The sequence below is a fragment of the Cannabis sativa genome, chromosome 2 (genome assembly GCF_029168945.1).
Source record: "Cannabis sativa cultivar Pink pepper isolate KNU-18-1 chromosome 2, ASM2916894v1, whole genome shotgun sequence".
NCBI lineage: Eukaryota > Viridiplantae > Streptophyta > Magnoliopsida > Rosales > Cannabaceae > Cannabis > Cannabis sativa.
The window spans coordinates 63,316,662-63,334,016 of record NC_083602.1 but is presented as its reverse complement, the minus strand read 5'-3'; the positions used below and the strand labels follow the sequence as shown (position 1 = coordinate 63,334,016).

Sequence of the window (17,355 nt, the reverse complement as noted above, 5' to 3'; positions counted from 1 at the left end):
TATAGGAGGCCTAAAGCCTAGGTTGCAGTTTGAAACCCCAGATATTTGGATAGTATGTTAATTAATTACAAAAGACCAAAATGCCATTGAATCTAGATATTATTCAGCCATTTTCTTCAGCTTTTAGGGCCCAATTCGAAGCCCATGAGTTGTTGTGCACGTGTAGAAGTGCACAGGAAACCCTGTAGAGAACCTCCTAGCCAGTTAGGCCCCTGTGGAGGGTAGGCTGGTCGACCATGGTGCAATCCCGAGGCTGACCGGCCATAGGGCCGGCCAGCTCCTGTGAGGGAGCTAGTTTGTCACTTAATGCGCGTTTGAGTGTCGAGGTCTCCGTTTGCTTAGGTGCTGACTTGGCCTTCTTATTGGCAAGTTGTACTGCCATGTGGCGCTGATTTTGTCCACGTAAGCATGCCACGTCAGGAGGATAAAAATTGGGATAACATTTGCCCCCAAGTCCCTGTGCGGACGTCTATAGGGATAGGGACTTTACTAGCTATGTTGGTGTGTTCGGGATTGTTGTAGCCTTTGCTAAATAAAAGTTGATACATTTCAGCCTTTTGAATCACTTTGTCTTGACTGTTTGATCTCATTGCTGTAGAGAAATAGCTACTTTAGTTGCCTTTATGATGTGTAGGTGAGGTAAGTGACAAAAAAGGGGCCCGCATGTATTACATAAGTGAGTTTTGGAGGGAAAACCTTTTTTAACTTCTCATTTTTTACTTTTCACTTTCTCTCACTTGAAACTTGCCTAAGAAAAAGCTCTTCCTTCTCTCCAAAGGGTCGAACCCACAAGCATCATCTTTTCGGGATTTTTGCACTGTTTCGATGATTTGAGCTTCCCACCTTCTTCTTCAACGACATCTTGTAGTGGGTAAGCTTCCTATTCCTATTATTTTACTTGATTTGGTTGATTTTGCCATGGATGCATGAATATTATTCCTTGTTTAGAACATGCTTTGATTCTTACGTTAGATTGTTATCCTTTTGGTATTTTGATCTACATGACAGCCTTAGGATACATGATGTGTGATTTCTAGATGAAAAAGATCTGAATCTGTCCTTCATTGTGATTCTTGGCTCTTTGAGTCACGAAGAACACGAAGAATGCAAAGAACATGTTTGAGCTCTAGAAAAAACACGTGTTCTAATCCATGCAGATCCTGGCTGGCCAAGGAAGCCTTGTTTGTGGCCTGGCCGACCAAGGGAGGCGTTCATGGGGTCTAACCGGCCAAGGGGTTGTACCTCCTAGGTTGGCCGACCTATGCCTGGAAATAGGGTTCTTGGTCGGCCACTAAGGCCTGAAACCCTAGCCAGCCACTAAGGCTTGGAACCCTAGCCGGCACAAGGCCAAGGCTCTAGTGGGCAGCCAGCTGTTCTCCCTCTTTTGACCTTGGCTAGGGTCTTGTGACAGCCTTGGAGGCATATACAACTGTGGCCTTTTGCGTGGTTTATCTTGGAAACTATGTATAAGGCTAGGTAGTGAGTCCATTATAGTCAATTATACAGCTTAGGACTTATGATGTGTCATATTAAGTGTACTTAAGACGGTACTTGGTAGTTGATCGACCTTGTACATTGTGTTTTACCTGGAAGGCTAGGTATAAGGCTAGGTAGTCAGTCCAAGGTGCAAGTAAACTATGTTTTGGATTATCATATCTGTTAAACCCTGTATACTAATAAATCTAGGAATATATATTTAATCACACAATCTTGATTACTTTCCACTGTGCTGACGACACAATAAACAAGAACATAAATGTGATAAGGATTTGGATGAATTTAGAAATCAAATAAACAAATAAATGATAACATGAACCAAATGACACAATAAGTAGTAAAAATACTTCTGTCTCTTTATTGATATTTAAATAATAGAGATTACATTGACATGGAGTTTTATTTAGGGCATAAAACCGAAACACTAAGATCGTCATGACGCGAATGGTAAGCCACTGGGTGAGCCTTCAGAGCTTGGGCTAGATCATGTCCTAGAGGAGTCTTCTAAGCCAGAGATACTAGATGCGAGATCACAGGGAGACAGTTGGGTCTCCCTTGCTTTTACTCTTTTTGACGAGGCCTTTAGCGAGATTCTTGCTAGTGGCTTAGTAGGGGATGTCCACTGTGAGATTCCCTACAGGAATTATCAGGCGTACAGGCTCCCTATAGGTTTGTTAATGTGGTCACATTGAGCATGGGGCAGTGTTACCGCTTCATCAGTATTTTCTAGACATCGCTGCCTACATTGGGATGTGCTTGACACATCTCACGTAAAAAAGCATCAAGTATCTTTTGGTGATGTTCTTCCTGTATAGGGAGCTAGGCTAGTCTTAGTTTACCCCCTACTTGATTGGTTACTACTTTGATCTGAAGTCAATGCCGAAGCAGAACACGACTTGATATTTTTATTTCAGTTAAATCAGTCACCAATGGTTGGGTGACACTAATTGTACAGCCATGTTGAAAGTCAGTGGGAGCGCCAGCCTATGGCCTCCGTAGGATCGGGCACTACGAATTCTGGCCTATTCCATTCTTCAGACGTTCTATCCATAGGGCAAACTACATCCCATCTCTTTCAGCAGAATAGAGAAATATAATATGTTTGACCAATGTGGTCATTTCTGGAAGTATGGCTTGTATCCTCTTGCTCCTAGAGTTGTAAGAGCGCTGGTTACAGATGGGGCCTGCCCTGAAGATGGGCAAGCTCCTGTCTTGGATGATAATGAGGTACCTTTATCTCACATTGCACGGAATTTGGAGAAGAAGGAAAGGGCTCTCCGTCAGTGACTAGCCAGCGGGGGTCCAGTAGGTGATGCCTCTCTCCGTATCGGGCCCAGAGGCTAGCCTTCTGAGAGACCTACTCACCTCGAGCCCATATCTAGGGGCAAGGGCAAGGCTATTGTCGAGGACTCTGATAGTTCCTCTTCTGATGACGATGGTATTTAATAGTTGATAACACCATGCTTTTGTCTTGTATTGAATGTTTAAGATTGCTTTATGACTTTGCTACTTTCTTTTTGCAAGTATATCTTTCAGGTTGAGAGGTTTTACTAGGAGACCTTCAGATGAGCCCACGAGATGAGTGAGGGCCAAGGTGGCCAAGACTTCTCGTGGTGGAGATGTTGTCGGGTCGTCATTGCCTCCCCCTTCACCAGGGCCTGCACTAGTTGGGCAACCTGTGATACGACCTGCATACCAGGGTACTCGGAGGCCTAACAGAGGAGCAGGGTCAATTGCTAGGCATATGCTGAGGCAGTCAACAGGCACATTGAGAGAGGTCTCCCCTTCATGGATGAGGATCTGAAGGAACTTGACGATGGTGAGTCAAACAGGCTTTACTCTATTGGTCTAGGTTAATTTCAAATTTATTAATTATTTAATTTATCAGATAAGGTAATTTTAATATAACATTTCAAATTAAAAAGATAATAGATAATGCTATCTTTTAATTTAAAATATAGTTAATATGAAATATCTAACCTTATAATTAAATAATATATAAATATTAATGAAATTAACAAAATTTTAAAACCTGACCATAAATAAAAATAAAATAATCAATTTTTAAATTTAAACCTCAAAATATCCGAAATTAATAATAATCTATTAAATAAATTAAATATTATTAATTTAAAAATTTGATATTTAAGTTTAAATATTAAAAAAAATATTTTATTTTTGAAATTAGGGTTTGAAAATTGAAAAATCCGAAATTGGGTGAAAAATCACTCAAAAATCAGATTTGGGTGAAAAATCACCCATGTGTGCACCAAGAGGTTGTATGCAGCCATTTACGCATGCGTACAAGGGCTTCAGTGGGCTGATCCGCAAGCGGAAGACCCTGCTAGCAGGGTGATGTGCGTGCGTGTCCCCTGTTCGAGATGCCGAGCTGACCAAGTTCAAATAAGATTTTTCTTAAGCATCCACACGCGCAGTCTCGTCTTGTCCGAGTGCCTGCGCGTGTGATGCTCGACCCTTGACACTCAATAGACCTCAATTTTTAAAACATCATAACTTCCTCAATTTTTAACGAAATTGAGTTCCGTAAAAACGAAAGTTGCTTAAATTTTCACAAGAAATCCAAATATAATATTTTTCAAAACGAAAATAAAATTATTTTCGCGAAAAATTTCATAAATCACATACATTCATCAAATAACACATAAACCAACATGAACACATCCAAATCAACACAAAAACAATATTCATCGTTTTAAATCCATATTACATGAAAGTAAATCATTACCATGGCTCTGATACCAGTTGTTGGGAATATTTTACCAGGATCTATATTTACTAACAAGTATGTTGAATTAACATCCTAAATATGAATATCTCTAAAATAATGAAATTAAACACATAAGGGTTTAAGAAACCTTACATTGGTTGCAACAGAATATAATGACTCATTCCGCTCAGATCTCTAACCTCTGTTCTTTTCTGTCGCAGAGTATTATCAAGATCTGAGCATGGATCTCTTTCTCTCCTTCGAGTTTGGTTACCACCGTCTTACTCACTGTGATTGAGTACTTGACTTGCTATGTGTGCCCATGGCACTCTATAACTATGGGTTCGAGTATGAAGAACAATGAAGGAGGCTTGAAAACTCATTATAGAAGGTGTCTCTCATCTACTAGTTGTCTAACAGAGTTAGAAACTAGATTTTGGCAGGATGAAAATCAAGTGGATGAGTGAGAGCATCATGTTCCTTTTATAGTGTTTCAACTAGGGCACAGGGCTGAATTATATGGATTAAAAAAGAATAAAATATTAGGAAAAAATCAACACTAGGGTCGGCCATTAATAGGACCATTCTCTAGTTACAATTTTGCCACTTTATTTCAACCACTTATTCTTCTTTCAATAATATCATATTTTCAATTCAATCCTATAAATGCCAAAATTATTTATTTAATAATTATAATTAATTATCAAAGAAAATTGTCATTTATATTATTTATTAATTAGACCATACAAAGTCTCTTAATCAATAAATAGACCCCGAAACCTCTTTTCTTCACAATTAAGTTCTTGCTCAGTGAAAATTCATAAATAAGACATAGTCTAATTTTAGAATTATAATCGATTAATTAAAATCAATTAACTGAGTCTGCAATTAGTATTATCTCAACTAGCGAGGGGATCATGGGCCTATATAACCGAGCTTTTAATAAGTAGATCTAGAATTTACTAAGTAAATTCCCTAACTTATTAATTCTGCCTTGAACCACTATAGATTTGGAATTGAATAGCACTCTCAATTATATAGAATGCTCTATATGTACCACAATATAAATACATTATGATTATCCATTGTTACAATCCTAATAGTCAAAGATCCTCTATAGAATATGATCTACACCGAATAGAGACAAATTTACTGTTCTACTCTTCAATGTATTTTATCCTTAAAACACTTAGCTACCTACAAATGATACTTCAGTAAACTAATATAAGTACTAAAATGAGGCCTAAATCATTTATTTCTATTCAGCCAAGCTCGAAGAAAATCATTGTTTCACTTCTAAATACTTATAGAAGCTATAGATTCCATATATATGATCAGCGCTCCCACTCAATTGAACTACCATGTTCCCAAGATGTAAATATCCACCAAAAGTATTTGTTAGCTTCCACGAACAACTTGAAGAACATAAATAATACAACTAAGTTGAACCTAACCATATCAGGATTAAGATCCATAGACCTAAGACCAACCATTGATATTGACTTGGAAAGATATAACGGTAACTTTATGATATCTTATCCAAGATCAATATCGGTCCCTTCCAATGTATACTCCATACATCCAATACTGGTAAACTTTACCAATACCCTAGAAATGACATAACACCTATCCAAGGTGTAAGTATACTTTATCACCAATTATCATGTCAGTCTAAATCCAGTGAACTGACAAATCATGGGAATTAAACTTTTAAACATATAATCATGATTATATTCCACTGTGCTGACGACACTATAGTCATGAACAAATATATATATTTATATATGTTATGGACTTAATAGAATTTATACATTAAACATAATCATGAAATAAATCATGTGAATAATGCAACATAAAAGCAATTTCTGATCTTTTATTAATTAGTAAATATGATTATATTACAATGAGTTTTATTTAAGGAACAAAACCCAACACATTGGTTAGAGTTCTTTCCTAAAAATGAAGCTTGTTTTAAGTGGGAACCTTGTTCGAATCATAGCTACTACATTATCAAACATCAAGAGCTAGGCAACATTGGTAATAAACCATTTTGATTTTGCAATCACTGGATGATGCACAATGGCTATAGGAATATTGTTTTAGCTTGATGGGTGAAGACTAACAGTTATGGCAGCCTCAACGAAATAACTAAGAAATTATATAGAATGAAGCATGTTTTGAAGAGATTTAGCAGGAAGGAAGTAGGAGATATCACTGCAAAATACAAAGATTCCAAGTTATCTTTATACAGAGCTCAAGGGGATCTTACGAGTGATCCTAATAACCTGATGTTGCAGTTGAAAGAAAGAAAATTACATCAATTTTTTTATGATTTGTGAGTAGTTTTACTTATTTTTTAAAACAACAAAGTGAGATTACTTAGATTAAATGTGGTGATGAAAACTCTCATTATTTTCATGCTTATATGAAAAAGAGAAGAATACAGAATAAAGTCACTACTTACACTGTGAATGATGTTGTTATTGATGATTACTTTAAAGTTGTAGAACATTTTCTAATCATTTTATAAATACAATAGAGAGGAAAAGTTCTACTTCTTGAAAAATCAATGTGGACTCTCTCTTATGGTAATTGCTTAAATTTGGAGCAACATGTTCATTTAGTTAGAGTACCTTTTAGCAAAGTAATATGAAGAAAGTCTTTTTTGGTATCCATAACACCAAAAGTTTGAGTTTGGATGGATTTGATTTGGGTTTTTTCAAGGGTCTCTGGGAAGACATTGGAGATGAGATTTCTATGTTGAATTTTTTCCAAGATGATATTTTACCCTCAAATCTTAATGAAACTGTTATATATCTTATTCCTAAAAGTAAGAATCCAATTAATGCTAATGACTATAGACATATAACTTGTTGTAACATTCTTTATAAGGGTATTTCAAAGATGATTTGTTCTAAATTATCTAAGGTGTTGTCGTGGCTTGTGAACAACTGCCAAGGGGCTTTCATTAAAAACATGTTATTAGCTCATAATATCTTAATCTTTCAGGATCTTTTAAAGGGCTACACTAGGAAGAGTGTTTCTGATAGATGCCTTATAAAGATAGATCTTAGTAAAGCTTATGACAATGTGGATTGTCAATTTGTAGCAAATCTGTTGAAGGGTCTTTGCTCCCCCTCTCAATTTAATAGTTCGATTCTAATTTTCTTACAGGGAACAAAGTACAATCTACTTATGAATGGTATGATTCAAGGGTCTTTCAAGGGTGAGAAAGGGCTTAGACAGGGTGATTCGATCTCTCCTCTACTCTTTGTGTTAATCATGGATTACCTTACTAGGTTGTTGGCCTAAATGTCTACCAAAAAAGGCTTCGGGGGTCACCCTCTTTGTAATTATCTTAAGCTTTTTAATCTCTACTTTATTAATGATTTGATCATGTTTTATAAAGGCAAACTCAGTTAAAATGATGTATAATGCCTTTAAAGAGTTATGTGAATCTACTGGCCTTTCAGCAAATAGATTGAAGTCTCTCATCTATTTTGGGAGTATTAAAGAGGCTTGTTAAATGAATATTATAGAGAGTATTTAAATGAATGAAGGTTTTTTTCCCCTTAAATATTTGGGGGTTAAGCTCAGACCAACCAAATGGAAAGCTTCAGATTGTGGTATCATTGTGGATAAGTTGAATAATAAGCTTAATAGTTGGGCAAGTAGAAATCTCTCATTTGCAGGAAGAGCTCTACTAATTCAATCGGACTTATTGGGAATTCGCAATTTCTGGATGAGTCTTTTTATTCTTCCTTGGAAAAATACTGTTGCCATTATTAAAAGTTTTCATGATTTTTTGTGGGGTTTGAAAAAAAACTGAAGTAAGTTCCACCTTTCGTCTTGAGAGCAAGTTTGCCTTCCTAAAATATTTGGGGAGACTGGCTTTTGAGAGGGGAAGAAGTGGAATTTAACCATGATGTTTAAGTTGTTATGGGCCATCTCTAGTAAGCAAGATATTCTTTGGGTTAAATGGATCAAGATTTTTGGAATTGTTCTATGAAACAAGATATGAGCTGGTACTTTAAAAAGCTCCTAAAGCTTCGAGAAATTGCTGTTAAAGAGAAGGTGCATCGAGCCAAAAGGAGAGGTAAATTGAAAGTGAAAAGTTTTTATATCTCCTTACTTACTGGTAATAAAGTGGAGTATGCTTCCAATGTTTGGCACAAGTTAATTATTCCTAAACATAGGTTTATATACTTGCAAGTTATTAACAGACAACTATTAGCTAGAAATCATTTGAGCAAAGTGATGTCGATTCCTCCAGCCTTGTGTGAAAGAAGATGAGTCTCACACTCATCTATTTATGGAATGTATGTTCACTAAAAAGGTGGTTGCAGGGATTGGAAGGTGGCTTAGTTTCCATCTTTGGCCTGGAAACTTTTCGGAGTTGCAGAACTGGTGCTCGAGTCAACATTTTGACCTGAAAAATTGTGTAATTATGATTAAAAGTATAGTTAAGTTGAGAGTTTTGGAGTTCGAAAATACCAAGTTGAGGAGGGGTGATTTTTATATTGTAAATGTATTTGAGGGTTGGTAGTTAGTTTGAACAGTTTGTGTTTTGCTGTTGTTTTTTTTTTACTAGAGAGAAAATTTTATTAATCAAAGACAAAACAAGGATTTACCAAGGCCACAACCAACCAGCCCAAACTCACACTAAAAGTCCAACTGAATTAGGCGTAAATACATGCCTCTTTCAGCTTGTATAATATCCTCCTATTTTTTAAGCTACACAATCTGTATTTAAATATATCTTTAATACCATCTACTATTGTAAACGCTATTATTTCTATTTTTTCACAGCATATAAACAGTATCACAGCAAATAACAAATTTATCACCCCTGAAAATTTTCCTGTTATCCAACATAACCAACCATTGTATTACTTTTGCTGCTGTTTTTGTTGTGTCACTTTTACGGTTTTTGAATAATTTTCTTTTGTAAAAAAAAAATCCTTTATTTAACTACTATAATAAAAACAATAGAATATTCACTCCAATGATGATCAGTGATACAGTATTATGGTTTATGAGTATTAAATAATCTCCCTATCATTTTCTTCATTCATAAAAACTCATAAAATTTCATAAACCACATCTAATATTTTATTTCTTAAAAAGACTAGCACGTGTGATATGCTCCATTCAGTCAAATATTGACTTGATAATTGTTACCAGCAATTTATTATTATTAACTTTTTAAAAAAAAATGAGTTTCAGAAAAAAAAAAAACTTCTGATTATTATTTGTTTATTATTATTATTATTATTATTTTTTTTTTTAAGAAAAATCAACAAAACTTTGAAAGAAACAAGCCAGCTGTAGATAACGAGCTGAGCCATCTATGATGCATTGAAGAATGGACAAGTTCATAATCAAAATCGAAGGGCTTAAGAGAGAAAGAGCCAAAGAGAGTATAAAACGTTGAGCGAAAGGGCGGGACCAGGCTGCCATTAATGCAATCCTTTCCATCTCACCTTCCTTTTTTATCGGCTTTCTCAGCCTTCAATAACAACCAAACCTTACCAGAAAGGCGAAATAAAGCAACGTAACTTGCTCTGTCTGCCTCTTCTGGTAAAGCTTTCTCTGAACTTGTTACTTCTTAGTTCCCAGACGACTATTAAAAACTATAACACATGTAACCTTTCTTTCTTCACTTTGATTTTTGTGACAAAGTAAGGTTTATTTATGGCACTCTTTTATGTTCTCTCTGATGGGTTCTTGTTTGTTTTTTGAATGGAAGTTTCATACTTTTTTGTTGTTTTTTTGTCATTGAATTTTCTACTCATAGAAAGAAAAGCTAGCAATTAGTTTGAGTTTTGGACAAAAATCTAACTTCTTATTTAAGAAAAATAAAAACATTTTTGCCATAAAAATGATGAAAAATGTTTTCAACTATTAGATCTGTCTATATTTACTCTTCAAAGGCTGCCTTTGTTTGGTTTTGGATGAGGCTCTAATCTTTTGATCTGCAGGAAGAGTTCAAAAGGGTAATTTGGTTGTTTTTCATTGGGTGGTTTCAATGGGGATTTGCTTAAGCGCACAAATCAAAGCTGACAGCACATATAAAACAGGTAAGCAGATATTACATCTAATATCTTTTAGCACCCCACCTGTTGAAGGGGGCCTATTTTAGCATATTGAATATATTTATTTGGAAAAGGGTTCTGTTGAATTATCTGTGCTCTGTTTGTTAGTCTTCTGGGATCAGGGATCAGTGAGGTGGACTTGAGCTATATATGCATGTATTTTATCAACATATCATTGGCTGTTCAATCATTTTGGTATTGGTTTCTAAACAAATTTGTTTAGAACGTCATGCACCGTTTTGTTCTTAAACTCAAACTAGATTAAGCTCAAAATGTTTCTTTTGTCTTTCGTCTTTTTGTTTTGTTGTTGCTGCTGCATGGTACTTGGTAGATTGCATGCAGCAGATTGAATCTCAATAATAGCAATTGTCGTCTTCCAAGTGTATCATAATTTTGTTGAAGCATGATCATGAATCTTATATCTATTTGTTTAATTCACAGGGGTTAGCTCAAAATATGTTACTAGTGATGGAAATTCTAGCAGTACAAGTACTAGCAGCAAGGTTTCATCAGTTTCAGTTCCAAGGACTGAGGGGGAGATATTGCAGGCTACCAATTTGAAGAGTTTCAATCTTGCTGACCTCAAAATGGCCACCAGGAATTTTCGCCCTGATAGCGTTTTAGGGGAAGGTGGTTTTGGTTCAGTTTACAAGGGGTGGATTGATGAGAACTCTTTCACTGCTACAAAGCCTGGGACTGGCATGGTTATTGCTGTGAAAAGGCTTAATCAGGATGGTTTTCAAGGTCATAAAGAGTGGTTGGTGAGTTGATTTTTATCTCACTTTTTAGTTAACAATTTTGAAAAGACTAGCTCGTTGTTGTACAATGTCTTATGTTTATTTGGTGGCCCTTCTGGTTTAAGAAAGGTGGTAGTGAAACAAGCCTGTGTTCTTCTTGGATTGAGGATGTGTACTAACTTGTCAATACTTGAAACAGGAACATATCTGAGTAACTTGATACTGTATTGGTTGGATATTGACGACAGATTGTCTGGTTCTACAGGCGGAAGTGAACTATTTGGGACAGTTTTACCACCCTCATCTGGTGAAATTGATTGGTTATTGCTTGGAAGATGAACACAGGCTTTTGGTCTATGAATTCATGCCACGAGGTAGCTTGGAAAATCATTTGTTCAGAAGTAAGTTCCATCAATCACATTTGTTTACTCTTGTAACAGTAAAGATAATGATTATTGGCCTATCTAGTATGGATTTAATGACGACTATAATTCTTCCTGTATCAGGGGGTTCTTATTTTCAGCCTCTTTCTTGGAATCTTCGTCTAAAGGTTGCCCTTGGTGCTGCAAAGGGGCTTGCTTTTTTGCACAGCGCAGAAACTAAAGTGATATACCGAGATTTCAAGACGTCTAACATACTTCTTGACTCGGTATGATCTCAAAAAGTTTCTGGCATGTAGAACTTTTGTTATGATATTCATATATATGATCAGTTTGGTAGAATATTTGAATTTATTCTAAGAACTATATCTTCTATAACTCCAGAACTACAATGCAAAGCTATCAGACTTTGGGTTGGCCAAGGATGGGCCAACAGGTGACAAAAGCCATGTCTCCACCAGGGTGATGGGAACCTATGGATATGCTGCACCCGAATATCTAGCCACTGGTAACATATTTTCGTTAACTGCTCACTGATTTAGATTGTGATTATCTTTGGTTCAATGCTCTTGATCTTCTATTTCTTGAAAGTTGAGGCAATCAGGTTTCCTACTACTAATAATGAATCTACTTTCATAACTGCCTGAAGGTCACCTGACTGCAAAGAGTGATGTATTCAGTTTTGGAGTTGTGTTATTAGAAATGTTGTCTGGCCGAAGAGCAGTTGACAAAAATCGACCATCGGGAGAACACAACCTAGTGGAATGGGCTAAACCCTATCTGGCAAACAAGCGGAAGATCTTCCGAATCTTGGACAACCGTCTTGAAGGCCAGTACTTGATGGAAGTAGCTCATAAGGCAGCTACACTTGCATTGAGATGTCTATCAACTGAAGGCAAGTACAGGCCGAACATGGACGAGGTTGTAACAGCTTTGGAGCAGCTTCAGAGTTCCCAGGAAACTGTTAGCAACCAGAATAATTCAAGCAACGAATCCAGGACAAGGACTCGTAGACGAAGTGCGGATGATGTTAGCAGTAATAAAAAGAAGATAAACAGTTCTTATCCTCGGCCTTCTGCCTCCTCACTCTATGTTTAGAAATGAAGTATGAAGAAATTTACTAGATATATATGGTTTTCCTTTGCTCAGTTGAAAGAAAACACAAAAGAAGCCAAAGAAGCTGGTATGCAAACACTGTCATGAACAACACACATACACGTATATTCTGCCTTGCGGCTGTACAGTTTCTTACGTCAAATTAATATAATCAAAAGCCATGTTTGAGGCAGTCTTCTTGAACTTGTAACATAGCAATGGCTCACCTCATAATGCTGTACGTCTTTTGTTTCTTTTATTTTTTTACCAATTGCTTTTGAGGAAATAGAAGGGGCAATTGTTTTGTATCGTCACTATTGTTTAATAACCTCTTATTTTTCCAGTCTGGGGTTCTTCTATGAACAATGCATGTCTTTTTTTCATTTTTTTTTCGTGTGATGTTGAATTTTTTTGCTCTCTACACAAATGGACAAAAACAGAGATTAATGAATAAGCTTGTGAATTTGATATTCACTCACTTAATCTACTTCGCATACAATGTGCAATAATTGTGTTGAAACCAATCATCATATTAAGTCAATTAACAATGCCAGATTATCAAGTTAGCTTTAACGAACTCTCGAACAGTTACAACACAAGTCAAAGACCCTAACCTACTCCTTTATATTTTCAAAACTAAACCAATGTAATAGTAAAAGTGTTCTACATAATGCTTGCTACTAAAAATGAAATTTTTATTTTTATTATTAATTAAATAATAATAAATAATTTTTTTCCAAATAGTAGTGTTACACTACACCTGTAGAACAACAGAGCATGTAGAACAGAGCAGAGAAAAGAGAAAATGAAAAGCTCAATCTTTATTGATGAAGAACCATTGTTTATATACAAGCAGAACACAAAGAAAGATACAATAACAGAAAAATAACTACCTTAACTAATTACACAGGTTAACTAACCTAAGCTAACAGAAAATTAACTAGGTGTAGTTAACTAGTGTTAACATCCCCCCTCAAACGAAAAGGGGTTTGAGCCATTTTCAGTTTGGACTTAAGGTAGATGAACCGATCTTTGGACAATGGTTTGGTAAGCAAGTCAGCAATTTGGTCATGACTTGGAACATATCTAACAGACAGTCTCTTATCCAGAATTTGATCTCTTACAAAGTGTAAGTCAATTTCAATATGCTTACATCGAGCATGAAACACTGGATTTGCAGCCAAGGCAGATGCACTTTGGTTATCAACCCATATGAGAGGACAGTGAGAAAGTGCAATCTGTAATTCAGTGAGAAGAGAGACAATCCATTTCAACTCAGCAGCAGTGTTTGCAAGAGCACGAAACTCACTCTCAGTGCTAGATCGAGCAACAACCTGTTGCTTTTTAGCTGACCATGAAATCAAATTATTCCCCAACTAAACAACATAGCCCCCTGTTGATCGTCTGTCATCAACACAGCTAGCCCAGTCAGCATCGGAGTAGCTTTGTAGGACCATTTCAGTGGCTGGTGTAAGTAGAAGACCATCAGATACAGTGCCTTTAAGATATCTGAGTAATCTCTTGCAAGTGTCCCAATGTGAAACAGTGGGAGCCTTGAGAAACTGACTAAGTTTATTAACCACAAATGCAACATCAGGTCTGGTCAAGGATAGATACTGAAGTGCCCCAATAGTGCTTCTGTAGAGGGTTGGATTGTCAAATAACTCACCATCTTGCAGAGACAGTTTAGAGGTGCTGCTAATGGGAGTATTGCAGACTTTGGCTCCGTCCATATGAAGTTTAACTAACAAATCAGTAATGTACTTGGTTTGAGAGAGAAACATACCCTTGGAATCTCGATAGATCTCAACACCAAGAAAATAGTGGACATCACCCATGTTTTTGAGAGAAAACTGATTATTTAGATCAGTAATAAGTTTTGTAATAAGTGTCTGATTGGGCCCCGTGACCAGTATGTCATCGACATACACAAGGAGAATAATTGCAGTGTCACCAGTCCCATAAACAAACAGAGACGTGTCTGACTTCGAAGCTTTGAATCCCCACTGAAGTAAACTAACCCTGAGCTTGTCATTCCAAGCTCTAGGAGCCTGTTTGAGGCCGTAGAGAGCCTTATGAAGTAAACAAACATGATCTGGTTTATGTTGATCAATGAAACCAGGTGGTTGGCTCATAAAAACAGTTTCAGATAGCTGACCATTTAGAAAAGCATTACTCACGTCTAGTTGAGTAACTGGCCAATTATAAGTAACAGCTAAGGAAAGGACAGTGCGAACCGTGACTGGTTTAACAACTGGTGAAAAGGTCTCAGCATAATCAATCCCTGGAGCCTGCAAGTAACCCTTAGCAACCAACCGAGATTTGAATCTGTCCAATGACCCATCTGCATTGAGCTTGATGCGGTGAACCCATTTATTTCCAATGATGTGCATACCAGGTTGCTTTGGAATTAATGTCCATGTGCCTGCTCTTTTTAAGGCATGCACCTCTGTTTGCATGGAATTGAGCCATTTTGGATCTTTCAGAGCAGCTTGAAGAGACTTTGGTTCAGAGGGTAAGATGGATTCTGGTAATGGATGTTTGGTGGCCAAGTAAGCTTTGGATTTGACAATGCCATTTTTCGATCGAGTGATCATAGGATGAGTTGAAGGAGTAGCAGCACTTGGCCTTGGTTGAGTTTCTGGTAAGGGTATGGTGTGGGATTCAGGCACAGTTTCTGGTGTATGGTGAGGTAAGAGTGCTGTTTGCTGGGCAAGGACAGTTGGTGTTTGTTGGTTAGATTCATGTAAGGGTGCTGTTTGTTGGTCAGGGATGGTGGCTGTTTGTTGGTTAGGTTCATGTAGGGGTGCTGTTTGTTGGTCAAGTATGGTTGCTGTGTGTTGGTCATGTTCAGGGAAGGGTGCTGGGGAGGGTGTAGTGGAGTGAGTCTCAGGGATGTGGTGATGGTGAATGATTGGTGCAGCAGCAGTTGTCATACCAGAAAAAGAAAGATCAGTATTGACAGGTATAGTAGAAAAACTTGCAGATGGAAAGGAAGTTGTATGAGAAGAAGTATTTACCTGATCTGGATGTCTGTGAAATGTGTCCCCAGGATAGTGAAGTTCATTGAAGATGACATTTCTTGCAATGAACATTCGGCCATTCTTGTTTTCACAGAAGTAGCCCTTATGAGCAGGAGAGTAACCAAGAAACAAACATTGCTCAGACCTGAAATCTAACTTGTGAGAGTTGTATGGTCTTAAGTGGGGAAAGCAGGCACAACCAAAAGATTTCAAGATAGTGTAATCGGGCTTGGTTTTGAATAGGCATTCATAGGGACTAAGATTTCCAATAACAAGAGTAGGCAACCTATTGATTGTAAAAGTGGCACATTGGAAGGCATGCCACCAATATTTAAGAGATAGATTTGCCTGTGCAAGCAAAGTAAGACCTGTCTCTGTGATGTGTCTATGTTTTCGTTCTGCTCTACCATTTTGTGGATGAGTGTGAGGACATGGATGAGAGAAGGAGATGCCCTGGTCAGCAAGAAAACGAGCAAATGGTTTGTACTCACCACCACCATCTGCTTTGACACTTTTTATAGGCAATTGAAATTGTTTTTCTACCATACTCTTGAATTGAATGAACCTGTCAAAAGCTTGGGATTTCAATGTAAGAGGGTAGATCCAAGTGAATCTACTATAATCATCCAAGAAATGGATGTAGTATCGAAAACCATCTTTTGAAGGTTCATGAGAGGGACCCCAAAGATCCGTATGAACAAGTTCAAGAGGTTGAGAAGCACGTTTAGATGATGTAATAAAGGGCAGTCTATGACTTTTCCCAAGTTGACAGGCATTGCAGAATGTGAGTTGTTTAATGTTACCAGTATGAGGAACAGAGGGTAAGATCTTTTGTAATGTGGACACAGCAGGGTGTCCTAATTTACAATGCCATAGATCAATATTCGAATGCTGATAAACATTAAACACAGAATGCTCAGAGGGATAAGAAATGTCATCTTTATTTATTGAAGAAGTATTACAGAGGTGTTGTGTGTAATCACACTCTTGAGTACAATCTGTAGTACAAGTACATTGTAAAGAACAATTGGAATCAGAAGAAACATTTGCTGAGGTAGCAAGATGACATTGCAGAGTAGGACTTGAACGATTGGACGAGTCACCAAGAAGGTAAAGTCCATCTCTAGTTTTCCCTTTGAGCAGCACAGACCCGGTTGTCTTGTCCTTGACAAAGCAACAGTTTTTATGAAATTCAACAAAAACATCATTGTCATTAGTTAGTTTAGAGACACTAACTAAATTCTTAGTCATAGAGGGGACATTTATGACAGATTGCATATGTAATGGACAAGAAGTAGAGTAGGAAGGAATAGAGACAGATCCTGTATGGGAAATTAACAATTTCTTACCATCACCAATGGCAAGAGATTCAACTCCAGAGAAAGGTTTGGACTCATCAAGATTGGTGAGGCTGTTGGTAACATGAGTGGTGGCACCAGAATCCACATACCAAGAGTCATCAGCACCAAAATCTTGCACCATAGTGGTATTGTATGCCTGTGGATCACAATCACAGTCCAATTCAGTAAGATAGGCACGATTCATGGGATTACCTGGTTTGGGAGTGATCCAAGATTTATCAAAACGATAATGGCAGACAGATGCAGTATGTCCACTCCTCATGCAGACTTGACAGATCACTTTTTGAGTAGATGATCTGGAAAAAACTCTGTTACGGCCCTGGGAGGCAGTGTTCATGTTACTGGAGTTGTTGTTGGAAAAAGGTCGAGCACCTGGAGGTCTGTTGTGTCCAAGAGCCATGTTAGCTTGCATTTTGACAGTAAGGTCATTCATGGCATG

At 37.1% G+C, this 17,355-nt stretch overlaps 1 protein-coding gene across 6 annotated transcripts; it reads left to right on the top strand.

Annotated features, from left to right (window-relative positions):
• The first annotated feature begins 9,385 nt into the window (after positions 1 to 9,385).
• Positions 9,386 to 12,915, top strand: LOC115719261 (probable serine/threonine-protein kinase PBL9). 6 transcript variants are annotated; one of them, XM_030648228.2, is made up of 7 exons: positions 9,386 to 9,805; positions 10,207 to 10,305; positions 10,762 to 11,081; positions 11,323 to 11,458; positions 11,564 to 11,706; positions 11,822 to 11,945; positions 12,087 to 12,915. In XM_030648228.2, exons 2-7 carry the CDS (start codon positions 10,254 to 10,256, stop codon positions 12,533 to 12,535), a joined length of 1,224 nt encoding a protein of 407 aa, XP_030504088.2. In that variant the 5' UTR covers positions 9,386 to 9,805; positions 10,207 to 10,253; the 3' UTR covers positions 12,536 to 12,915. The 6 variants fall into 6 exon arrangements, with proteins under 6 accessions (XP_030504088.2, XP_030504087.2, XP_060966725.1 ...); XM_030648227.2 differs by having other exon boundaries at positions 9,591 to 9,906; XM_030648229.2 differs by having other exon boundaries at positions 9,608 to 9,869.
• The last annotated feature ends 4,440 nt before the right edge of the window (positions 12,916 to 17,355 follow it).